Raw genomic sequence first — 26,118 nt, forward strand, 5'->3', positions numbered from 1 at the left:
GAAACGGACCTCAAGGAACTAAACAATGTTCTTTTTTTGGTATAAACCAAACTGGACACGTACCACTCACGATTTGATTTCGATCTTATTTTGTTTAATTTTTTGCGAACGAAGAAAGTAGAGCTTTTAGATTCCCATCACGTTGGCTGAAAATTTTGGTCGAATTCCTGCGAAATTATTTTTGTGGTAGCTTTACTTTTACTTGTCGTGCTCATTTGCCGACATGAATGTACTAGTCAGCGACTATTAATTTTATAGTAAAATAATGCTATTTTAAAATTTGAAGAGCAACGATTGCCATGTGCGGTAAAACCTTTACTGAAATAGTTCGATCGGTCGAAATGAGCCAGTGGATAAAACAGCGGACTACATTCAAGTTCTCGCATACATTTATTTTTTAATTCTACCAATAAACATTGTGAGGGTTTATATATTATATAGAAACACTAAGGTGCTAAGAGTTCGAACGGATCTTCCGTGTATACAAGTCAGGGAGCCATCCCCAGATTTATGACTGGATTCTATATAACACGCGTGATCTATATCTCAGGATTGTCTGAGCCCAGTCTAACACTTAAAAGTGTTCTCACTTTCTTCTCTGTCCACGCAAAACCTGATCAGAAGCGATTGTTCATCCGTGCGAAGCCTATCTTGAGCGGCTTAAAAAAGCTGTTTGTGAGCGCCGAAAGCTCCACGTTCAAGGGACACGAAAATGACTCTTTCTGCATTTTCTAGGGGAAATTTTTGATAAACCTAGCTCTGAGAACTTGTACAATGAAAGTAGCAAAAATTGCTGTTAATGGATTACAACTTGAAAACGTGGACCAACTTTTTTTTTTAGCTGATTCTTTTTTAGCCCAGAAAGTGGAAAAAAAACCTTATTATGGTCTTATTAATAAAACTAATTATTATCTTGTAATCCATACAAATTAGTCTTGTATATTTCTCTTGGTGTATAAGAACAAGGATATATATTTAGTTATAAATTATAGCGCAATTTTAATATTAAAATACCCAGCAAAATCCACATGGTAAAGACAGTGTATGCTACAGGGATTTGCAAGAAGCAAGGAAGTTTTGGATATGAGGTTTTGGATGAAAGCAGCTCCATCTTCGGTAATTCCTCTGAACGGCAATGTTTGCTGGACAAACAGTTTCGTTTTAAGTTAGCTTGTGTTTACTGTCCACTGCCTTCTTCCATCCAACATTTTCCGCTGTACCTTGCACGTCACTTCAGTCTGTCAATAAACATGCACCATTCCATACAAAAACCTGCATGATGTTAACGGAATAACCACATTCTTGCAAACATTCCTGTTAAAATACAGTATGGTTGATAAACATTGAAACGTCGGCCCTTTAGCCCCTAACATCAAAGAACAAATTCCCCTATCTTGTCCCCATACTTTTCTTATTAAAGTACTGTGGAGTAGTTATTAAAATATCAGGAAAATTCACCTTGGGTGATCATATCCTTAAATCTCATGATCTCAGGGGTTGAATAAGCATTGATATTACAAGGAGAAATATGATGCTGATCTTTGTTGGGGCTTAAAGGGTTAAGGATGGTTAGAGCAGAGGTTTCGAGCTATGCCCACCCACTTTACACTGAAAATCCGTACACACTGTATATTGGTGTAAGCACAGAGCCTCATCAAACCCTACTGTTCTTTCTGTGCATAAAAACAAATCAGCCTGATTATGTTTTATTTTCCACGTGTCTAAGCAAACCAGAGGCAATCCTTTTTGTTTCATGTAGCAAAGAAATCAGATACTGCATTTCCCCTCATAAAGACCCACGCTGTTATAAATGCCCTCCCTTGAATAAGAGCCCACCCTCCCTCGGCCAAAATAGACTAGAAATATGTGACTCGCAAAACCTCGCAAAGCTAGGGCTGGGTGGACAGTTGATTTGAAGTGAAGGATCCCCCCCCCCCCCCCTTCTCTCTTTCTTAAAATGTTAATACTGTTATTAAAGATATCAGGAGGAAAGCTCCTTTTTATATTGTCACTCACGTCAACTACACTGGCATCAATAGGAGAAAAGTTTCTTCTCCATAAAGTCACTTCCTCCATGTGCTAGTGTTTACAGATGAATCACTCATGTTATAGTTTGTTAATAAAATTCCAGTTCGTTTAAAAAAAAAAATTTTTAAGTGTCCCCCCTCCCACCTCAACTAAGCACCCTCCTTTGAATATGCGTCAAATATTGTAAAAACACTTAATAAATACTCATATAATACTATGTTAAATATATTCAAAGTAAGGATACGTCCAAAATAATAAGTATGTCTGGAATGTAAATGAGGAAAAAAGTGAAAGTCAAGGAAAACAGTGCACAACAGACAGTTATCTTATACAAAAACCAAAAGAAAACAAAAACAAAAAAAAAAAACTTTGCAGAGATATATTATTTTAACAAGAGCAAGTACTTGTCTGAAAGTAAAGTGTACCATATTAGTATACATACACGCACAATACAATATATGAACTGACACTCCTGTTGTTGGGCTTTTCAGTGACAATATGCTAACATTATAAAATCAAAATTAAACAAATACCGGTACACAAATTGCTAGCTTAAGAATAAGTACTAGATAAAAAAGGGAATTGAAAATACTTGTGAGCAGTTGCTGTTTAAAAAGTCTTCCAGTATCAGTTATCCAGACAAAAGAAACAAACCCCAGAAAAAAAAATCATTGATTTAGCCGAGCAAAAATTTAATATTTGAGGCAAATGAATTCAGCAGGTTGCCTGCTTAATGAGTGAACCCATTCAGATTGAGTGTGAGGTTGTCTTGAAGTTAATAGGGACCATGACGGCAATTCCAATGAAAACGTCACTTGAAAATGTAAGTTCACTTTACTTCAACTACAGTACTTTGCAATATATTCCATCCAGTTCAACTTGTACAATGTGGCCAAACTGACCAGGTACAGAATTAGTAGGAAAGGAATTCAAGTTAAGACAGAGAATGAAAAAAAATTCACAATCAATTGTGCTCAGGCCCTCCACAAAACCTTAATACTTGTAATCATTTCACTTTGTTGCCTGGCCAAGTGCAGGGCATCTGTTTTTCTCATTAAATCTTATTGTTTGTGATGTTCTTGTTACCATCGCCATAGTAACTGCCTAAACTCATTAATAATTGGTCAAATCCTATGCCCTGCGCACAAAATAATTTAACTTATCCCTGATGGGTATGTTTCTTCCTTGGGACACACTCCATGGTCTTACTTGAAGTATCTGTCCTCCTCTACCCATATGACTTTATTTATTTACTACTCTGCAATACCCAGTAACAATAAGGATACAAATATTCCTCCAAATATTCCAGAAGTGCTAAGGTCCCACCAGGAGAAAAAAAATTTTCTCCATTGTGTTCCTGCTTTTAAACAAATAAGAATCTGTGGAGAAAGCAGCAAGGAAGAATGTTACACACTAAGTCTTTATCGTTGAGTAAAATACATGACTTTTGTATGATCATTCTGTAGCAAAAAGAACAAACTGGCTAGAGTACAGTGAATAGTTTTTAGCCTAGGAAGGAGATCATGCTACATGTACAGTGTAAAATATATGGAGTAAGGAGTTTGAAAAAAAAAAATACTGGTGACCAAGCTGTTACCCTGGTCTGTTATGTGTGAAGTGTTGATGATGGATTGACAGTGTTTTATTTCCGAAATAGGAAATGGCATGGAAGGTTACATAACCTGATACAAACTGACAGGGAGTTTTTAAGAATCAAAATATTTTTATGGACCTGTGCAAAGAGTTTACAAAAGTACTTCCAAATTCTCCCAGACTGGCTTGCACGTTTGTATCAGCTTATGTAAGTATAAATTAAATTAGTGGCCATCTTCTATTCATTTTACAAAATTAAAAAAAATGAGACCTGTTTAACATGGAATTACCTTGCCTTTAGCATTGGCACATGAATTTGAAAGGACAACAATTTATTAATATTAGCTACTTACAGACATGAAGAAGGAAGCTATAAAATAGAAGATGAAGCCTTTAAGAGCTGGGAGTCCAAGAATTCCAGCTGAGATGCCAGCCATGGATGCCAGTGATGTCCGACTAAAAAACATAAAGATAATACACAGTCACAGTCACCCTTTAACGAGTCCCAACAAACTGTTTCTACTGAATTGACCTACTATAAATGGTCACCTTTTAAAAGGAAATCACTCAAATATAATACGAAACAGCCTGCCAGGGTACTTGAATTTCTAATGACATGCAATACAGACTGTAATATCTTGTCGTTATTTTGTTTTATTAGTCTGTTTTTATACTATGTCCTCCTTTGTCATCAAGGTTTTCATTAAGGGCCAGCAACCAGGCAAATCGACCATCTGTGAACACAACTTTGCCCAGCTTTTTTTCAACATCTCAACCAAGGTTTTCAATAAAAAAACATTTCCAAGTTAACTATCCTGCCCAGGTGCAATAACCTCTTGCCCAACTGTTCAAAATCTTCAGTTAATGAAACCCCTGTTATTAGTGCTGTTTCTTAACTGAGAAAGTGATTTTAATTTGTGGAGCACTTTTGTTTATAAACTGTACAATAAGCGATCAACTATGATATAGAATGGCATTTTAATTGTGTTTTACCTGTATTCTATGCAACCTGTATTAAGCGGTTACTTAGCCACTTCCTGAGGGTGACCGCTTAATACAGGTTCCACTGTAATGAGTAAAAAGGTAGAGTTTGGTAACAAGTCCATATAACCCTAGCCTTTTAGCTCCAAATTCATGATCACAGTTCAGGTTAGGTCATAGATGCATTCAAAATGGCTAGCACAACTAGCAGAACATCTAACATTAAACTTTCCTTAAAGCAAAAGTTGAATGTGTATGGTTTTCAAACATAAACAAGGACCTATCTGAGTTACATTTTTAAATCAGAGAAGACTTGTTGTTGCTGTTGGGCAAAAATTATTGACATGACTGTATAGGCCACAATCTCTACAAAGCCCTTCTTTTGTGGATTACATGTAAGTAAAGGCTCTGCGACTCAACCTCTATTCGCGCTCACTGGTTTTGAAATAGGGTTAGTATGACAGTGGTACATGTACAATTAATGTATGGGGCTGTGTGGAAATATTTCCCAAATTACCACTGTTTGCAGTACACCTATATAATATTATAATGCTATGTACAGTATTCTGCATATTTAAAACTTACCAAAAATCAATGATACTATTGTTGGCCATGATTGAAAAGGGACTGAAGGCCTCCTCCTTCCCTACACATGTAAAAAAAAAAAACCCGTTTCAATATTAACATGAACTTAACAAGACGTTCAGTTAAAAGATTAGGTTATTTTGTATAAAGCTTGACATGCATTCATGCTGATCAATTCATGTGACTCATTGACAAAATGCTGTACACAGATTTTGTCCTAGCAAGCAAATAAACTAATTTGTGACCCAAAATAGATAACCAAAATATATGGTCATCGTTAGTACATAGATGACAAACAAATGGTAAATGGCCACGACGTTCAAAAGGGAAAAAAAGTTGAAGATAAAATGTTACCGTGAACATGTTCACCTTCCGCCATCTTGGACTTTTTAAAGTTTCCGCTGTTTAGTGAAATTTGCAGGCTCAAGAATCTGTAGGTTACCAGTCCCTCTCCGTCGTTCTACAGGATGGAAGCAATGACAACATAGATGACCAGCAGTATTCGACGAAATCTATGCCAACTTCTGGCCAAGAAAGGGTCTTTTTTTGTTCTTTGAATGTTTAAACCTTTCGCCATCAAAAAGAATAGAATTTATATAGTTTAACTCCGATTTTAGCTGGTTTAATTTGATGTAGAAACCGTATTTGGGCGGATGTAATTGTTGTCGATCAGGATGGTGGATGTTTTACTTTGCTCCACTTATGAAGATCAAAAGCAAGACTTCGTGTTTGACTTCAAAGACAGAGGAAAGCTACAGAGACTCACAGTGCCAATACCAATTCCACTTAAGATTTCAGCCAAGGAGTTTGTGCAGAGGTTGATTGCATTTCATAATCTACCATGTTACCTTGAATCTGGTAAGAGATATCTTCCATGTACAAGTGAAAAGTGTTCAGTGGGCTGGGGTATGCGCGGGGTAGGGGGGGGGGGGGGTTTGGGATTGAGAGGAGGAGTCGTGAGGATAATGTACAGCACTGGTAAAGGAATGTTACTGTTTTCTCCTGTTGAAATTGAATATATGGAAATTCATACATTTGAACTGAGGATGAAAGAATGAATAAATGAATGATCATCGCAGTCACAGTGTATATACACAACTTAAGCAGGCTCTCTTTTCGTAACTCGGCTTAAGTTGCATATATAACTGAGATCATGATCATTCACTTATTCATGCATTCTCCTGTGTTGGACGGCATGCAATCAGATTAAATGTGGCTAAATGTAATTTAGGCAAGGTTAAAGTCAGCTCAATGCCGGTCAGCAGTCGGCTCTGATCACGGCTCAGGGGTGACCTTTGTATTCTTTGCTGGGGGGCACCCCATGGTTCGCATTGCATTCGCTTGCTTGCTGGCCTGTGAGATAAGTCATTTTTCTTACCTTATTTTCAAGCGCCCCTCTCTGCCCTCCCTTTGGTAAGTACGTATTGGGTCTGGTAAGTATTCCACTGATTGGGTTCAGTTTGATGGTGCCGTTGGTGCTGGCCGCTCGCAGGGTTGCCATGGATACCTCCTTCCCAATGCCACCAACCTTCTAGGCACCACCTCCCAAGCTCATCTATTGTTGATGAGTTTAATCCTCCTTGGGTATAATATTATAATGAACTTACAAAATGGCTGGCACCCAGTTGGCTAATGACAACTCAGTTGGTAGAGTATTGCATCGGTATCACAGAGGTCATGGGTTCAAATTCTATTCCGGCCTGAATTTTTTTCAAGTAAAAATGAGCTCATTTAATGTTACTACAATTGCCCTTATTTTTTTAATATGTAAGTCAAAATAGTGTTCAATAGTTACAAATTATTTCTGTGAGCACTTGTTATCGCATTTGATTACAGAGCCTAATGCAAATGAATCCAAGCGTGTGATTGAGCTTTACTGAATTTAATTTATTTTGATTAAAACAAATGATTTGAGTTCAATAATAGTTATGCAGAGAGTTTGTCTCTTACAGAGTTAACCAAGACTTTGGATGCATTCAACAAATCATCATGTCAAGAGCTTTATGACACCATGGCATGTGCAGCTCTTGAACAAATGAATTCTCCACAGAATATAAGTGAATATGTTTCATCATGGACTAATGCCTTCACTCAGGAACATGCCAGTTACAGCTCAGTCAGTGACAAGAGTGAAGAGACAGTATTCTCTGAGATGTACAAGTCACTGGTTCATTCAGCTGCACTTGAAACTCTCTTGCAGCTGGAAAATACATATGCACTGGCAATGGATGATACTGTCATGAAAAAGGAGAGTGCAATAAAAACCATGGAAGAAAAGTATGTACTTTGAATCTGTGATATTTCAGCTGTAAATGTGCAAAGTTAACTTTCCTACAGTATATGATGATTATCCTGTGGTGGGGACTCCGATATAAAAGTGATAGGGGTGATCGCCGTACCTTTTAGGGATTAAAATTCATAATTTGGTAACCCTTAGCCTAGGGTGTGTTAAAATCTAAAATGTCAAGTCTGTCAGAAGTACATTAGCCTGCAGAACAGGCATTATTTTTTGCACTTTTTAGGCCAGTGGAGACAAGCATGAGGCATGCATGTAGCGCGAGTCACGCGCAACGGGAGGTGCGCAAAAAAAAATAGCGCCTGTCTGTACACCATTGTTCATGCTGTTCCTGCATTCATAGATGAACGCAGCTATCCAATTGGTTATTTGATGTCATGTGATCATGAGATGTTACTCGACAACAAAATGGTGGTCATGTCATCGTGTTCTGTTGACGAAGCTATTCGAGAATCACTTCAAATGTGGCAAAGGAAAAACAAAAGAAATGTATAGGTTTATTGTTAAGAAGGAAGGATGTACTTGGATTGCTTCAAACTGGGTTTGGAAAAAGCTTATTCCGGCAATTGCTTCTGTTTCTTTGCTGTTTACTAAACAGAATGCTCTTATAGTTTTTTTCCACTGCTCATTGAACAATTTTTGCTCAAGAATATCCTTGCAATCAAATTCACGTCAACCTTGACACTTTCTGGATGGCCCATGATAACCTATTGACATGCACAATTTAAGAAAATAAAATTGGGTTCAAGTGGACTGTTGACCTAAGTAACAACTGGTAACAAAAGGATGCAAGTGTACTAATATAAATCTATTGAAGGCTGCAGAGTTGTTGTTGGCTCCAAGGACAATTTTTTCTCCGTGCTGTTGAGCTGTTGGTGTATGTTTTCATGTGAGTTTTAAAGTTGGATCCGTAGGACCGGCATTAGTTGTCCATACCAAATGTTGTGATTGGTTGGTGATTGGGGGTGTGTCTCGGGGCGGAACAGCATGAACAATGGTGTGTGGACAGGCATGATTTTTTTCACGCCCCTCCCGTCGTGCATGACTCATGCTCAGTGCTCGCCTCGTGCTTCCCTCTGCTCGCCTGAAAAAAGCCAAAAAATAGCGCCTCTTCTGCAGGCTACCAGTAGAAGTACATGTATGATGGTACCTTTTAGGGTATTGAACTGAAATATATGAGCGGAAGTAAATGTCAGTCAACTGATTTAAATTTTGTGTCATTCATTACTCATCAATAAAAGAACAATAAATATTATGATTTCAACTTATTTTATCACTTTAGTGTTGGTACCTCTTAGGAGTAAAGGTACCTTTTAGGGGTTCTTTTCAAAATTTCTGACAATCAACCCCATCACTTTTATATGGGAGTTCCCCCCAGGCATATTATATGGTCATGTTGAGTTCAAAAGTGTCATTTGTAGGATTATGGTTTTCTTGCTGGCCGAGCTTGCAAAAGAGGTAAGAAAAAAAGTTCTCATGCAGCAAACAGGGGGCTGGCTATGATTCTGGATATCTGGTTGATGCTACAGTTGTATGACTCCAGCTGTCATTAAGGGTCATAACCCATATCATCCTTTATGGCTGAATACCCTCAAAAGAACCTTGATGTTACGTGTGATATTAATGCATGGTCATGAGGTCATTTTACTCAGAAAGCAGCAAGATGGTTATGTACAGGTAAGAAACTCACTGCAACATGTGTCTAAACACTTGATGACAGCCCTGGACACGTGATCCAGTTCTTCTTCTCTTGCTATTAAAAGCATTAGCATACCCACCCTTTCAACCCTCTGCCATTCTGCAGGGTTTTTTGCTACCTAAAGTATGTTAATGTACAGTAACTAATATAAGGTGACAGGTAATTGGTTTTATCAACTGAGTTGTTTAGGTGAGTGTTAGCCCTTTGTCTGAGTGTCAGAAGGTCAGCCAGATTTCATATCTTGTTTTCACATGGGCCGAGTCCCTGATATATTCTGTAAACTTGGTTGATATTGCAGACTGAGTCACTTGATAAAGATGTACAAGTGTTATAAACTTTTTAACACTTATTTCTGTTAGATGTATGTTTCTTTGATACTCAGGTGTACGTCCACCACAAAACACTAAATTGTGATGCATTTGTTTGTAATAATTATAAATTTATTATTAACACATTGACAACATTCTTTATTCCTAGACAACAATGTGAAATGGAAGACTCCATTAACAACCTTGGTGTTGTCACAACTGACAAAGATGTCAATGATTTAGCAGCTAGACATTGTGAAGATGCTCAGGTAAGAAAGCAAAATAATATGATTTTTTTAAATTCTTCCTATGAGAGATCAATGATAAACTTCTCTTTGTGACTAGCCTGTGAACGCAAACATACTTGAAATGTGTATCGCTACTCTCCGCTGAAGGGACAGCCGGAAATACGTCTGCGTTCACAGGCTACCTTTGCAACTGGCACCGTTACATTATTTTATTTATCCATCCAAAAAGAATTATGGTGAAACCAAGGGGAGTTTCTTTTTTGTAAAATATCAGGATTACCATGGACTGGGAAAAGTCAAAGGATTTTGCAGTTCCAGAAAAAATCCATACCCACGCCATGGAAGGTCATCGGAAATTCTTAGGGGGAAGGGGGTCTTAAAAGTCAAAATTTAGAAGCAAAGTATGAGTCTAAACTGGAATTTCCTTGGGGGGTGGGGGGGGGGGTGGGGGAGTGCAAAACAATAAATCTTCCGTGGGGGGAATATGGATATTTTACGGAACTGCACATTGCATTAAGGAAAATTAATACTAAATTATCCTCAAAGCTAGTGAAGAGTCAGTGAATTTTATTTTTGGCCAGCCACTAGGTTTTGTCAAGGGTTTTCTTGCTGGTAAAGCCATTATTGTAAAGGTATTACCTGTTGTTGTTGTAAAGGAATTGATTTCTGTGGCTTTGTCCCTGTTTTTATTGGTAACAAGTTTGTCTTCTATGGTCAGTGAAAACTAGTTTGTGCAAGTCATTGAAAAGTCAGGGACTTTTCATTATCCTCACAAGTGGCAAACCTGAAAATACCAGAAAAATCTCTTAAGACATGGTTAAATTTTGTGAACATCATAACTTAAGTCTGTATGTATCCCAAATTATAGCAAATTTAGAGAAATTTGGATTCTTTGGCCAAAAATCGTCACTTGTGCCAGTTTTCCACTGTGCCCTTCAATATACATTCTGTAGTTCATGTTATTTCAACTATTACGCCTCCTTAATTTACAGTCAATTCACGTCACATGTGACCAGTATTTCTGAGAATGAAATGAACATTCAAATTTCTCTTTGTAATGTCTGACATGTGAATGGAATTTGTTGAACATTTCTCTGGAAATGTTTCCGAAAAAGATGCATTAACAGAAAGAAAAGATTCAAAATACTTGGGAAACAATAATATTATTATAATGTTATTCTTAAAATACTTAATGCTGTAATGTAAAGAAAAATTTATAGCTTTATACTGTCAATAAACTAGGGAAATTTCTACAGGAACTCGGAAATCTTGTTGGCGATGCTCAAAACTGACATGTAAATTTCAAAACTACGTTCAAATTTCAAAAATACCAGTCACTTGTGACGTTAATTGACTGTAATAATGTTGTCCTAATACAGTAATAAAAAATAAAAAAACCCATCAAACACAATAAAAACAAAAATATTCTAGTCTGAGCCACCGTCCTGTTTTGTTCCATAGATGCTGGAAACATACTGGTCCAGTGAGCTGTCACAACTGCATGAATTACAAAAGAGGGAATACAGAGAGTGGGTAACGAAGGTGCATGAAGACATGGTCCGCGTCTCTTCAGGTTTAGTTAATGTTCATATTTCATTATTTTCCTTGGTAGATGGTGCAAAATTAAAAAGTAGAAATCAGCTGTAGAGTAAAAAGTAAAGTAAAGCCAATTTTTTTATAGTTAACATGGTACTCGAACCTGAGATCAGTCAAGATTACGAGTCTGCGCCTCTTTAGAACCACTAAGCCATACCACCTTTGATAGAACCAGATCTTGACAAAATTTTAGCAGACAGCTTCTATTTTAATTACGGATTTGTTTATCGTGAGATGATTCCAGAAAATATCCAGACCCACCACTTGGTCGGTCATTGAACTTCAGTGAATAGGGAATGGGGGGGGGGGGGGGGGGGGGTAGGGGTGTGGTCGGGGTGGGTGTTTCGAAAGCAAGATTTTGAAAGAAAGTTGTATGAAGCCAAATTGGAATTTCCAAAGGGGTGGGTTTGGGGTTCAAAACTAAAACAACTTCTGTTTTGTCCAATTTGTAGTATTATTAAATTTATACTTAAAAGGGTGTTTGTTAATGATTGTTTTCATAGACCCATCATCAACTTTTGAGTCTTTTACAATTGGCAAGTGAGTACTGTCTTCGAAGGTACAACTGTTATTTTAGTTACTGTGCCATGCTTATTAATTTGCATGCAATTTCTCATTAGCTGGTCTACAATTCACAGTTTGTGGAAAAACCTAATCTATGGCAAATAATATTTCCTCTGTTTAGCACCAAGGTTCTCCTATAGCTCAGTGGTAGAACGTTCAAACTAGTAATCAGAAGGTCATACGGTTTAACTCCTATAAGGAGAACTAGGATTTCTTTTTTCCAAGTATGTCTCACTAGTGTCACTGGCTGAATTACACATCATTCTTAAATATTTCCTAAGTTTATTTACCCAATCTTTTGGTATTTACCTTTTTTGTTATTGCACACTATAGGAATCGTAGTCCCTCTGTTCAGAGCATACCAGTGCACAATGAATTTTCAAGCACTGAACATGAATTTCGGCTCGAAGAGAGTTTCACTATCCTTCTAGGTGAGTAAATATTTTATTTATTTACTAAGTATTTATTTTTAGTCAAACCCCTTCACGATGAACGTCATCAAAACCTAGATTTGGTGTGCATGATCATGATAGAGAGATAGCCAGTCTGATTGTAAGAGTTTTTGGTTGTAATGATTTTAGGAGCCCAAAAGAAAACTACACACAATCTTCGCCTGATTTGCGGCAACGCTCTTGACCTGTGCAAACACAAGACCAGACCCGGAGGGTGAGGATGCTGACAATGATCCTTTTCAATCTTGAAGATCAACTCATTTCTGTAGAAAATGCAGTATAAATTTATGTCAATTTTTTTTATTGTCCTAGATCAGTGCTGTCACAGCCTCACAGAATCCAGACAGCTCTATCGCTGTACTCTGAGACACTTACAGGGTTAATTCTGTTGGTGGAAGATCGTATTAACACTTACTCTGGAATCATGAAACGTAGGTTTGCTTTATTTGTCATTAATATTACATTCATCATGTACCGATCCCTTGTTAACTCTGAAATCTGGGAAGATGGCAAATTTGCTCACTGAGGGAGTGGGAGGTAGATTGGCCCCACCCACATCCAGTTCTCACTACCCCGACCCCCTTGGTACTATTGTGCTTTTTGAGAGCTCACACGTGAAAACAGGGGACTGTGAATGGTGTAAAATAAATTAACAGTGCTTTCTGTTTCTATGGAAAAATCAGTTGTTCTGGGGGGAATAATATGGAACAATGTCTTTTCCACTGGAAATGTTTTGGAAAAAAGGACTGTCCTCGGAGGTACACTGCATTCCCCTTGTCTCATTTTTTTACTGGAATTTTCGGAACATTGATAGATAGATAGATAGTTTTATCTAAAATCACCTTGCAGCCTAAAGGCTGAATTTCGTAATTAATATTATTATCTGAAAAAAGACCTGAGACCTATCTCACTCACACCCTGTGTTGCGAAGGTGGCTGAGGGGTTCATTGTGGATGACTACCTTATTCAAGTGGTTATGAGTGTCATTGACGACAGTCAATACGGAGCGATACCTAATTTATCAACAACAATGGCTTTGATTAGTATGCTAGATGATTGGTCTCTTGGCACTGATGGAAACGGCGCGACTGTAAGAACAATTTTATCACTGTACATGTACCATTTGGTGCATCATACTAGTACCATGTTCATTTTGTTGCCCAAAATTTTCAGGGAAAAGGACCATTCTATTTGATTTTCTACCAGAACAAAATGGTTTTCCATGTAAATGGACAATGCTCCAGAACTGTATTGTTTGAGTTGGTGGAGAATTTTCCATACAAAATGGAAAAAGCTTTAAATCTTTTCTTGAGGAACTCTGGAGTGTTGCCCAAAGCTGTCCAAAGTTATTGAAGGGTTTCTACTCAATCATGTTATTTTAAATTGACAAACATTTCGAGAGCTGAACACTACGTAACAATTAGATTATGAGCTCGAGATTTCTATCGCGTGATAGCTGATGAGGGCGCAGCCCGAATCAGCTATTATGCATAGAAATCGAGAGTGAATAATCTAATTGTTTTAGTATAAATCTACGAGTCGTTCAAAACTAAAGAAGTAAATTATCTATATCCTCATCGCAGACACTTCGAAAACGTGAGGAAGCGACCGCCATTTTTTTTTTTTGAAAACCGCTACTCACTATCTATCACAGAATAGATAGCGAGTAGCATAGCCAATCAGAGAATGGCATTCGTGATAGAACACTAGTAGATTTATACGTCTAATTTTGAATAAAAGTGCACCGACTTTTAATATTTTATTACCAAAGTCAAATGAGGCTTTGCTGTGGACGTATTTGTGATGTGATCTATTTGTGTTACTCTCAGATTTTGCCAGCATTTGCCAACAGTCCGGCACAGAATTTCATTTTCCTGATCTTGACAAACAGCTGTGTCTTATACAACAAAGCTTTGAAAGGAGAGATCGCACTAAATCCACAGCTAGCACCCAGCAACAACAACAACAACAACCACCACCAACTGATGTCGCACTTCGACCAACTACTCTCAATACGGGTAAATTTAGACAAGCGTTTAATGTCAGGAGTATCACTCACTACAGTTCACTTGCTTATCTTGTGTGATTGTCCAGACAAGAGTAGTTGTTATATAGTGTGTTGTTTAGTAACTGGCTTGAGACCAGCAATTTCAGTACCCGGTCTAGACAGTACATGAATCTACGTGGGGTTCCTGGTTGAAGTTAATGTGATCTTTCAAACGGTGAAAGTCATTATGCTTATTTTAGGAGTCAATTAGTCAATCAATCAATCAATCAATCAATCAATCAATCAATCAATCAATCAATCAATCAATCAATCAATCAATCAATCAATCAATCAATCAATCAATCAATCAATCAATCAATCAATCAATCAATCAATCAATCAATCAATCAATCAATCAATCATTATTTGTCCTCACTCTTGCTCAAAAATAAAATTACAACAAAGAAAATATTAAAGTAATAATTGGAGTACTGGCTCACTCAATCAATCAATCAATCAATCAATCAATCAATCAATCATCAATCAATCACTCAATCACTCAATCAATCAATCAATCATTATTTGTACTCACTCTTGCTCAAAAATAAAATTACAACAAAGAAAATATTAAGGTAATCATTGGAGTACTGGCTGCCTGGAATAACCATAGGGGCTAGTGGAGCCAGGCAGCCAGCTGACATCAGTATTAAATAGAAATAAAATACAGGTCAGCAAGAAAGCTGAAGCACAAATGCACACATTAAAAGAAAAAGAGGAGAGGAAAACGCTGGGATATTTGCTTGATGAAAAATGTTTATACACAACGAATAAAAAAGTGTTTTCTGCTAGGGGCCATAGGTGAATTGTCAGTTACCGACCTAAATTAATAATTGTACACCGAACCAGTGGGGAATGTTTTCACATGCTCTGATTAGCTTATTCACCTCTCGCCACTGTCTTGGGTTTTCCACCAATTTTTCAGCAGATATAAAGTGAGTTACTGGGTCTTGCTATCCACTGGTTTGGTATAGTTATTATACTAATTAAAACAATTATTCACCTCAGTGTTGGCGAATAGTTAACAATTATTCCACGAGCGCGTAGCGCACCGGCAGCTGTTAGTGAAAAAGCTTTAGTTACAAGAATCACAAACAAGTAAGTAAACATGTAAAAGTGCCAAACGTGTTTATTCGCAAGGAAAGACTTGTGTACCAGATAATCTAGTTGCAACTGGATTTGGCACGCCGTTTCACAAGTGTTTTTTTTGTTTTGGCGATTTTAGGAGAAATCTTCATCACTCGGCATTCTAACCTGGCTGAAGTCCATGTTGTGTTTCATCTGGTGGCGGATGACAGCATGAAATCGTCGACTATCAGCACACGGAATCCTGTTATAGTTGGATTGCGGAATGCGCTACACACGGCTGTGAGGCATGGCATTACCACCATCACCATACCACTGTTATTGTTCCATGAAATGACAGAGGTTAGTTCGCCCCCAAACCAGAAACTTTCTCGGCACTCTTAGTCCCCATGGAACCAATGGACGCTTTTCATTCGACTAATTTGTTATTGTTTTCCACATTACTATGCTCTCACCAAAAGCGTAGCTCCACTGCTCATTGTATAAACCAGGGCCCAGTTGTTCAAAGCCCGATTAAACTAATTCTGGGTTAACGTGAACTTTGATCGAGTTTAATTACTAATCAATAAAGATTCTTCTAAAAGAATTTTGGCCCTCAGTTTTGACTTAGACTTTTATTTCCTTTTAGCTTGAAATTAGCCTTTAGAACCATTTTTAACGAGCGGGATGAAAACCTCGATTAAATTTTAATCGTAGATTAGCGTTAATCGGCTTTCGAACAACCCGGCCCAGAAGGGCTAACGCTCGAAATGTCAGCACTCGAATCTCTTTACCGTGGCCAGTATACCTTTAGTTGTCAACTCTGTTGACAAAGTTAACCTAGCCTGTTCCAGGCTCCTAGAGAGACTGGAACAAGCTAAGTTAACCAAACATTCGTTTCCACTACCGACGCAGTACCACAGTTTCTTTACAAACAAACTCTCTTATCCAAACGTTCTCAAGCAGTTGATGATGTTGCATGGCGGTTTAGCCCTTGCTTGCGGTCACTGTTTTCTTTTTTCTTTTCACTTGAGTCTATTTTCGTAATCATGATCCAACTGGTTCGACACGAAATGTTTCCACTGACCTTTTGACACTTTAAAATGACTAAGACACCTAGAAAAAAGTTTGGGAGAAGAAAGTTTCGTTACAAAGTCGTTTGCCATTCCAATCCATAGTCGTTGCGCTACAGCGTTAAACATAAAATGCGATTATTTTGCGTTCTAAGAACCCCATCTACACATCCGAAAAACAAAAAATTGGCCTTGCACCGTCTAAATTGGGCACGATGCCGTCGAAGTTTTGGCATAGCAATTCTACTTTCCGGCTACGTTTGGCGGACAAAATCACCTATGGTGCTTCTGTATATGACATTGTTGATATAAGGAGTAAATTAAGCTCAAATATTCCAGTTACCACATTTCTGTTATTAAGGAAACGAGGCATTCCACCAGTCAGGGTCAGGGGTTTCATTAAGGGCCAGCAACCGGGCAAATTGACCATCTGTAAACACAACTTTAGCCAGCTGCTTTAAACATCTCAATCAATGTTTTCAATAAAAGAACATATCCAAGTTTACCATCCTGCCCATGCGCAATAACCTCTTTCCCACCTGTTCAAAATTTTCAGTTAATGAAACCCTGCAGGGTGCGTGTTTTTGCAAAAGGTTATGGTTATTTTATGAAAGCGAAAATTGCTTCACGTGCGGGTTTTCTTTTCTTCAGGAGATGACTGTTTCCTGGTGCATGAAAAGAGCAGAACTTACACTGAAGTGCGTCAAAGGTAAAGGAAATCAAAATGCTGATGAAAACGTTACACTTGAAAGAAGTTTTCTGGACTCCCCTTCGTGTTTAGGGGCATCATTGAATCTTACTGGGCCTACATGAGGTGCTTTACTCATTGTTGACAATGTCAGACCACTAAATGATAGGTAGAAATGAGACTGAAATACAAGAAATGTTAAAGGCCAGAGAAAAGCGAGGATCATCAAAACTGAACAACATTGAAACAGGTTGCGTGAAGCAGATGAAACTAATTTGTATCGGCCGGGAGGGGGGGGGGGGGGGAAATGCAAGACCGGCTACCGACCACTTGTGGGTAAACATCGCGGCTGAACACATTTCTTGCCTCCTGTGTGTTCTATTTTTCTGTTTGTTTTATTTGATGCAGGTTTCATGATGGAATGCAGCACTTGGAGCGGAGCAGAATCGTTCAATTTACAGTTCATGGTGCCTAAGGTAAGTGCTGGTCAACAGCCAATTTCTTCTTTACAGTATCCACAAATTACGAAGCATGCATGTGAATAGAACAAAGAGCATCATCGCCAAGTCAGGGGATATTATCTTCATCGCATTCTTTGATAATTGAGCGGTTTTCATTTGAGTGTCGAAAGCAATTTCGCTTTCGCTTTGGTTTTGTTTTACTGCGCTCTTTGGTTGGTCAGGACATTTCGCGCCATTTTCTTAACCAATGAGAAGCAAACCCAAATCAATCGTGCCTCGTTCCCACGCGTTTTCCCGCGCTTGGCGCCGATGACGTGAATTTGCTTCGAATTCTGATTGGTTCATCGCGCTGTTTGCACCTGTTGTGATTGGCCAGGGTAATTACTTTGGTTTTGGTTTTGCAACACGCAGTTGAACCTTTTAGGGGCACTGTCACGCGATTTTGCTGTATTTCGGTCAAAACTACTCAAAATATTGACAAAAGAACCTGTTTTGTATCATGAAATTGCTCTTACAACACCGAGAGGAAAATATTAAGGTTTTAGCGACCTTTCTAAAATACACAGGAAGAACCTGAAAAATTGGCCAATTTTTTCAAGTTGCAATCCACTTCCATCCCAATCTCGTACCCAGGTCCTCAGGCTTTTTGGTCAGCGGGTGGGCGCTCGGAGAGACTCTGGAGAATTCAAAAATATTTAAATTTTTTGATTGGCTGCTCTATTTTAGCTACGTTACGACTTCCATTGTTTTACCGCAGAAATCCTGCGGTAATAAAATTCCAGTACCCCAGAGTCTCTCCTGGCGACCAACCGCTGGCCAAAGAGCCTGGGGACTCTGGGTACGAGATTGCTTCCATCTTAGCCATCCGCAACCAAACATAATTTCTACTAGTTTCTGTGCACTGGTAGGGTTATTGTTAACAAAAATGAAACATTATTTTAACGATTCCATTGAAACAAATACGTTTTTTGGCTATTCATAGAGACACTAAAAATAGGGTGACAAGGTCCCTTTAACGGGGAATGTAGTGGCAACTAGAAAATAGGCTAAGATCGGAGGAATGAAGAATTAACTTGGGGATTATCTCTCATCTCTTGTACAGGGCATCTCCGAGGAAATGTTTCAGTCGTTTAGTCACGTGCTTTCCGGTATCTTCAGAGTATCTACACCACTTGATCTCACCTCAACATCAAGCAGATGACGTCACTTTCCCATGATGCTTTCGTTCAGTATGTTCCACAGGATACCCATCTGGCAACATTGATGATTTGTGTTTGCAGAATAGAACAGTATTGGACAAGTGATGAGGGGTACTTACCATTTACGCAAACCACCTGGATGGAAATTTTCGGCATAAATACGAAATGATTTAGCTTGTCTTAACAGAAGATGGATAGCACGCAAAATGTATGAACATCAGCTGTAAATCCCAAAACAAGCAATAAAAATACATCACTTTGGCCAGAAGCTCATAATTTCAGAAGTACTCCAAATGGAATAGTGCATACCATTTGATTTTTCAACTGGAATTTCCGGGTTTTCCATGTAAATGGTAAGCACCCAAGATCTTATTGGGAAGCAAGGATGGTTAGCGATGCAGAGGACGGAAATTGTAACTGATTGCAATTAAGATAAACTTGAAAACGAATGTGGAATCTCATAGCAGCATAGATAGAACATAGGAAACACCACTTCATGAAAAACATGTTCACAATAAATGTAGAGCTGCGGCGTTGCGTAATTTCTCCGGCAAATAATAATTTACTGGCGCTTAAAATTTTCACCAGTGCGTCAAACGTGGAGCACAAAGCCTTTCTTCCTATAACAAAGAGGCTTAACAGCTCACAAGCTTTTTGGAACAGTTTTTCTACAAACCTGAAAAGGTTAGACAATTTCAAGCTACAATCGACTCCCTTTATTGCGGACAACCTCGGGACCGCGAGTTAGTGTCCTTAATAGCGAGAGTCCATAATAGCGGGAACTTATTTTAGTCAAACGTCTGTAATTTGGTTTTGCCGGGGATTTAGCTTCTGTTCATATTATCGGGGTGTCCGTAAGGCGAGAGTTGACTGTATTGATATCTCAAAATAATAATAATTGTTACGCCACCAGTGTGTTCCTAAATTGAAAGCCGTGCATGAGACTTTTTTCTCGGACCTAGTCCTTCCTCTTCCCCAGGCGCAGACAACGGTGACGGCAACGATAACGTCACAAAACAAAAAACTTTATGAGCAAAAACAAGCGTTCTGCACGTGCGTTTTAAATTGTGTTACATTTCTGTGCCATCCTCTACAAAACAACAACGGGAAATGACCAAATTCAAGGCATTGTGGAGAACGTGAACAGACAACGGTGAATTTTGCATTCTCTTTCTTAACTTGAACGCCACTCCTACCAATTTAGTTTCTGGGTAGTTCGCCATTACTGTGGAAGTTGAACGATCGAGTTGAAATAATGGTGAAGTAGTACAGACGGCGGGAGTACAGCTATTTTCTAGTGACGTTTTCGTTGGCGTCACCGTCGACTGAAAGATAAATCAGAGCGGGAAATCAGGGGCGCATGGCTTGATGGACTGCCGTCCCAGAGCACCATGCGCACCACTTTGGACTGAGGAGAGGTATACCTACCCGCCCGGTACGCCTAATAAGCTATGTCGGGGCCCCTTCAGGGAATTGGGAGGGGGGGGGGGGGGGAGTAAGCGCATTTATCTGAGGGAAGCAACGACAACGCTGCAAAACAATAGGTATAATGAGGAAAAACATAGGGAGCTTTAGCAACGACGGCGGCGACGACAGCGAAAATGTCGCTATTAAAATAAATTCGCGCTTTTTTAGACGTCGTCGCGATTATTCCAACTCGCTCTTAAGTGGCAAATGTTGGTTAAATTAGCTGAGTTGAATTCTCGGCGACCGCACCCAAGTTTAGAAAGAGAAAGAAAACTTCGTCGTCGTGTGTTTACGTTCTCCATAAAACGCCCCATCAGGAAATTTCACTTCCTAGACGTGCAGTGATTGCAAAGAAATGTACCAAAAAGTGTAATGCACGTGCAGAGTTATTGTTTTGGTTATTACACCTATTGCCTTTTTGACGTTCTCGTTGGCGTCGTTGCTTAAACTCCTTAATAGTTCTAGAATAAACCCTGCATCACATAAAATAAGTTCTTATGAAGATAAATATTAAAAAGAATTTTTAACAACAGAGGAATTTAGAATCGTGTTTACGGCAGAGGACATGAGATTCGCGCTTTTGTTTTCTTAAAAAAAAAAAACGAGTAGATAGCTTAGAATAGTGGAAAATAATTCTGGACTTTGATGCTATTAAAGGCGAAACCACTCAAATTTACAGAGAAGCAGGCGAACGGAGGATAAACATGGTCACGTGGTCATTCCTGCAGTTATGTTGGTATAATTTGACCAATCACTACACTCGCACCAGAACTCGAAGCAAAATCCTGTATCCGAGGCTGTGGACAGGCAAGTTCAATTTCTTGCCACTTTGAGAGATGACACAATGTTACGTGTTTGCAAAGCAAGTACCGTTTCTATGACGCGAATAACCAGTGAAAGTTATGAATATTCCGTGTTGTGCGCCGTTCAATTTGGACACGCAGTCGACAATTCTCAAGTTTCAGCAGGCGAAAAAGATTGGTTTCCGATCACAACACTGTGTCTGGGTAGGTGGAATTTATCTTCTATTCGATCAAAAGGAGCCCTCTGAATAACTGAAAATTATTCCAGACATTCAAGCAAGTTACAGTAAGTAAGTTGAATAATCATAGGGTTTGTTCATAAGATTACGCTAGGCTGTAGACGGGACATAAGACTTAAAGGGACAATCTTTTTTATAACACCTTCCTTTATACACAAACATATATACAGCTTAAAGTTTTAAAACAAATTGAGCCATAATGATTTGTTTCAGTACAGACTGTGAAAGATGAGAGACTGTCCTATTGGTTGTTTGTTTCTCCTGCTAAGTTTAAGTAGTGAAATGTCAAAATTATAAAATGAGTTTGTAAACGTTTAAGATTCTGTCATCGTCATCTGAAATTGTTTGCGTAACTCGTTTTATCCGAAAGCAAGACACTTGGTTGCCATTTATTCTAAATTCAAATAGACAACAATTTTATTTTTCCTCGGCGCTGTATGACGCGCGTTACGCGCGTCAAAATTGAGCTAAACATCGTCACTTTCCCTTGCCTTTTAAAGTTGCTTTTGATTGAAAGACGAAGGCATAAAGCGGCTTGACGTCACTCAACAATGAACGAGACAAGAGAGACTTAGCATCGCGTTTACGGCAAACGGCAAACGCCAGGCTGAAATTTTCTCTTTGATGAAAAACAATGAAGCTTTTTTGGTTTAAGCTTATCTCCACCCAGTCGGCGACAGCTATTGAGCAAACACGAAAGTTTATGCATTTTAGAACAAACAGCGGCTTGACGTGTCCCGTTTGCCGTTAGCCGTAAACGCGAAGCTAAATCTCTCTAATAGTTGGAAATCAGCCGAGAAAAACAATTATCAGCTTCAGTTTGTAGCTCAGTCGCCGATAAGCGGCAACAATGACTACAAACGAAAACTACAATGGCACTAGAAAAGTGCGAATTTCCCACCGATCTTGGATTCCCTTCTCTGTACTGTAGAAATTTGATTATCGATGAGCAACGCTTGTCTGCTAGTCTACTAATCTAAGAGTTTTACCTTATGGCAAAAAGCTGTAAGACACGCGATAGAGTGTCTTGTTTTGTCCTCGGGCATAGGTTTTTTTTTTCTTGACTGGTCATTACTGTAGTTTTATGGATTTGCCAAATTTCTTGGTCATCTCTTTTATTTTTTAGTATTTAATTGTACATTAGTTCTGGAAATCCCGTACGTAGGTGTTAACTAATAAAATGTAAAATGGACCACCGTGGTAAATAATAAAAGTAATAAGAAGTCATAGACTAAGAAAGGTGTAATACATATCCATCGTGCCAGTGGGGTGACACAAAGAAAGAATTTGAATCGAGCCCATCGTTTTCGGACACTGATCGGGTGCTCTACCACAAGACATTGTGATCATTTACCAGTCATATGTACTACGCATCCCGCGTAGTGCTAGGATAAGTAGCAGGGGAGCGGCGCTTCCTCGCTTTGCGCTAGCCCGATTCCTCTCTACTGTGGCTAGGGCCTACCACGCAGGCTAGGATCAGCAGCATCGAATGCGTCTCGTGTGGTAATTAACAATTATTCCACGAGCGCGCGTTGGATATGAGATGATAGATAGCCAAAGAGGCGCGAAGCGCCGAGTTGGCTATAATCATCTCATATCCAACAAGCGCGAGTGGAATAATTGTTTTATTAAAAACAATCAAGAAATATTGTAAGTTATGGCTGGTTTCACTTAGCAAGAACAACCAGAAGACCATTTTAATGATCCCTATCCTCGGGCATGGTATAATAGCTCATATACCATGGCCGCTAAGCCAATCAAATCCCTGGAATTGCATTATACAATGATCCAGTTTTTAATAATGAATAATAGAACATGTACCGAGCGATAACTCATAATCTGGACTCGGCAGAGGCAGGGGAGCACTTCCTCGCTTCGCGCGCGCGCACACAGGCTAGGATCAGGAACATCGAACGCGTCTTGTGTGGTGATAAATAAAAGAACAGTGAGAATAATTCATAATTTGGGCTCGGAACTGAAATGAGAAAGATCTGTGTATTTCACGACCCCGTGACATGATCATGTTTTCAGACTCGTTTCTTGGTTGCGTCAAGCTCTTGTTTTCAAAGCCAGCCGAACAGAAATTAATCGTGAGGCAAACACCGTTGCTATGGAGAATGCCTGCTGCAAATGCTAGTTATGTTAAATTATTTTACGCATTTTACGTTTGGAAAGCGAGTGTAAAGACAAGTGAGTGTGCTGCTTCCGAGAGACGCTCTTTTAAACAGAGTCAAGAAAGACTTTATTGCAGTAGGTTCACATAGAAGCTGAAGAATTTTTTAAGCTGAACATTTTTCCTTTGTAAAACCAGGTAATTATATTTTGAGGTATTGAGGGTAGGCTATCAATGAGAGTTTTTGAAATGATATCATATAACTGTGCTCATTTTTCTTATGAAATTAGATTATATGTCAATCAAATGAAGGTTTCCCTTGGTTTATTGATCGAATTGGTCGCGATTGGCCTCTAGTTGACGACCATGGCTATAATCGAAACCTGTCTTAAAATTTAAAAACAGCAAAGTATCGATACAGGTCAATAATATAATGCGCCTTTTTTAAAATAAGGTTCATGCGTGTAAACGACGTCTGTTATGTCCGGCTGCTAACTTTAATATCAATATTTAAATATAAATTTCTATTTGCAGCAAAATGAAGCATTTTAGCAAGATTCTCTTGTTGCTGTTTGTGCTGTCCTTGGTCAAAGGAAGGCCCGCGCCTGATTCAGAGAACTGGAACGAGGATGAGGAAGATTGGGGCGTTGAAGAAGGAGATTGGGAAGATGACGAGGAAGACTGGGGAGATGAAGAAGAAGATTGGGGCGATGAAGAGGAAGACTGGGACGATGAAGAAGAAGATTGGGAAGATGACGACGAAGACTGGGGAGATGACAAAGAAGCCACGAACGATGAAGAAAAACCAGGAGAAACCTCGAACGACGAAGATGAAAGTGACGAGCCAACGTTCAAAGAGGAAGACGAGAAAAACAGTGATGCTGTACAAGGTAGTTGATTGTTGAAATACATACTAAATGACACATTCTTAATAAAGTTCTTTATTGATTCCAAAAAATAAACTTTCTGGATTACAGTAAACTGATCTCAAACAACATTCATTATTACTGATGCGAATGTTTCATCCAGAATGCCCCTATGTAAGTTATAATCAAACCTTAGAGGAAGTTACCATAAGAGTGAAGTAAATTGTGGAACGTGAGTAAATGGTATAAATGTCTCTGGTTATTGATCGTGACCTGATAGGTCAACGAAGTCGAGATGTTACAATGCCTCTCTTTCCCCGAACTGAAAAAAAAATCCCTGTTTATTTTGATCCTGATTTGTATCATTTCTGACCATACAGAGAGCGGCAGCAAATTAGACAAGTTGGAGAATCTGCTTGTGACTTTCAAGAGAGGTAAGATCGATCGATATCATCGGGATTTATAAACTGGTGTATATCAATGTTCTTGGCATGTAATTCCATCGAGATCGTACGAATGGCTTGACGTATCGCTAAGGGAAAGAATCCGAGGGATAATGGATAACGTAAAGAATCTCAGAGGCGTAAATAAATTAGTTTTGCCTGAGGTTAAAACCACATGGCATGGATTGAAATCCACAGTGTATATTGCTTCCAAAGCTTGGAACTCTCTCTCTCAGACGAACTTAGGTCGATGACTAATATCAAATTATTTAGACAAGAAGTGCGAAAATTTCATTTTTCGGATAACTCTTTCACTTAATTACATATGTACATATTATTTGTTTCTTTCTGGGCACATTAGCGTGTATTTTGCTTGAGGCCTAAACAACCTCAATCAGATCCGAGGGTAAATAAAGTTTCATTCATTCCGAAATTTTCTAAGTGGCATTTTGTCGTTCTCTAATCTGATCCACTTTCTCACTTTTATCTTATTTCTTTTAAAGAATTGGACCAGATGGAGGAGACACTGGAAGATGTTACAGCGTAGGAATGAAGCCTTGATAATACTCGGCAGTCAATAAAATCGTAGTTGTAGATAAAACTCTAACCCAACGATGTGATCGTAGCAGATTTTAAGGTTGCAACTGTAAGTGCGCTTATAAGGGATCTTAACTCATTTAGCTCTGATATCAAAATGCAGATTCTCTTTACTGTTCCCATAAATTTCTTACGGTAAAAGTTGAGAGAAGTTGTTGAAGTATCAAGATATTTTATCCATAGTGCGCATGCATTTCCTTCCATACAACTTACATGTTTTGACATCAAGTATAAGTGGTAATGGTGAGGAGAAATTTAATTTTGGTCACTACTGATCATTGACGGTGCAAACGTCGGGTAACACGGACCAACATGAAATTTCTCCTTTACATTGTTACTACTTGATCACAATTATTGCAAACATATAGGTCGCGAGAATAAAGATAAAATGTCTTGATGTTTAAACAAATGCTCTCAACAAGAATTACATAAAATGTATAAAGTTGAGTAAGTAGAATATTATTATGAATGTCGGTTGTGATTAAGGGTTAAATTGCGCGTTTTGTTGTCCTCAAAAATTAGACCTCCGTTTGCCGACACGGTGTCACCGAGTTTACAACTCTGGCAGACTGAAAAGAAGTCATTTTCACAGAACTAAGTTATCAAATTGTTGTTACACACATTTGATTAAATATCGCTTACTTAGTGACTATAGACCTAAACGCTTAAATAAACTGAATGGGATTAAGCAAAATCTGACTTTTTTTTTA

The 26,118-nt window shown here is 38.6% G+C and overlaps 3 protein-coding genes across 6 annotated transcripts; 2 read left to right on the forward strand and 1 right to left on the reverse strand.

Annotated features, from left to right (window-relative positions):
- Positions 1-867: 867 nt before the first annotated feature.
- On the reverse strand, positions 868-5,601 carry LOC146486235 (ER membrane protein complex subunit 6-like). Its single transcript, XM_085095930.1, has 6 exons — positions 5,542-5,601; positions 5,188-5,248; positions 3,975-4,077; positions 3,315-3,407; positions 2,273-2,292; positions 868-1,272 (listed from the first exon to the last, which is right to left on the reverse strand). Exons 1-6 carry the CDS (start codon positions 5,564-5,566, stop codon positions 1,242-1,244), a joined length of 333 nt encoding a protein of 110 aa, XP_084952056.1. The 5' UTR covers positions 5,567-5,601; the 3' UTR covers positions 868-1,241.
- A 43-nt stretch (positions 5,602-5,644) lies between these two features.
- Positions 5,645-19,019, forward strand: LOC146486236 (FERRY endosomal RAB5 effector complex subunit 3-like). The gene is made up of 13 exons (XM_085099620.1): positions 5,645-6,045; positions 7,140-7,464; positions 9,660-9,759; positions 11,200-11,311; positions 11,838-11,874; positions 12,232-12,329; positions 12,480-12,564; positions 12,663-12,781; positions 14,180-14,368; positions 15,620-15,822; positions 17,184-17,241; positions 17,629-17,696; positions 18,784-19,019. Exons 1-13 carry the CDS (start codon positions 5,862-5,864, stop codon positions 18,880-18,882), a joined length of 1,677 nt encoding a protein of 558 aa, XP_084955746.1. The 5' UTR covers positions 5,645-5,861; the 3' UTR covers positions 18,883-19,019.
- A 2,196-nt stretch (positions 19,020-21,215) lies between these two features.
- On the forward strand, positions 21,216-26,102 carry LOC146486237 (uncharacterized). Of its 4 annotated transcripts, none has more exons than XM_085099635.1 (4): positions 21,216-21,354; positions 24,037-24,392; positions 24,749-24,802; positions 25,315-26,102. In XM_085099635.1, the coding sequence occupies exons 2-4, from the start codon at positions 24,041-24,043 to the stop codon at positions 25,356-25,358; spliced, it is 450 nt and encodes a 149-aa protein (XP_084955761.1). In that variant the 5' UTR covers positions 21,216-21,354; positions 24,037-24,040; the 3' UTR covers positions 25,359-26,102. The 4 variants fall into 4 exon arrangements, with proteins under 4 accessions (XP_084955761.1, XP_084955765.1, XP_084955780.1 ...); XM_085099639.1 differs by having other exon boundaries at positions 21,282-21,436; XM_085099654.1 differs by having other exon boundaries at positions 21,322-21,440.
- The last annotated feature ends 16 nt before the right edge of the window (positions 26,103-26,118 follow it).

Source organism: Pavona decussata, unplaced genomic scaffold, assembly GCF_977016875.1.
Source record: "Pavona decussata unplaced genomic scaffold, jaPavDecu1.1 SCAFFOLD_21, whole genome shotgun sequence".
NCBI classification, from domain to species: domain Eukaryota; kingdom Metazoa; phylum Cnidaria; class Anthozoa; order Scleractinia; family Agariciidae; genus Pavona; species Pavona decussata.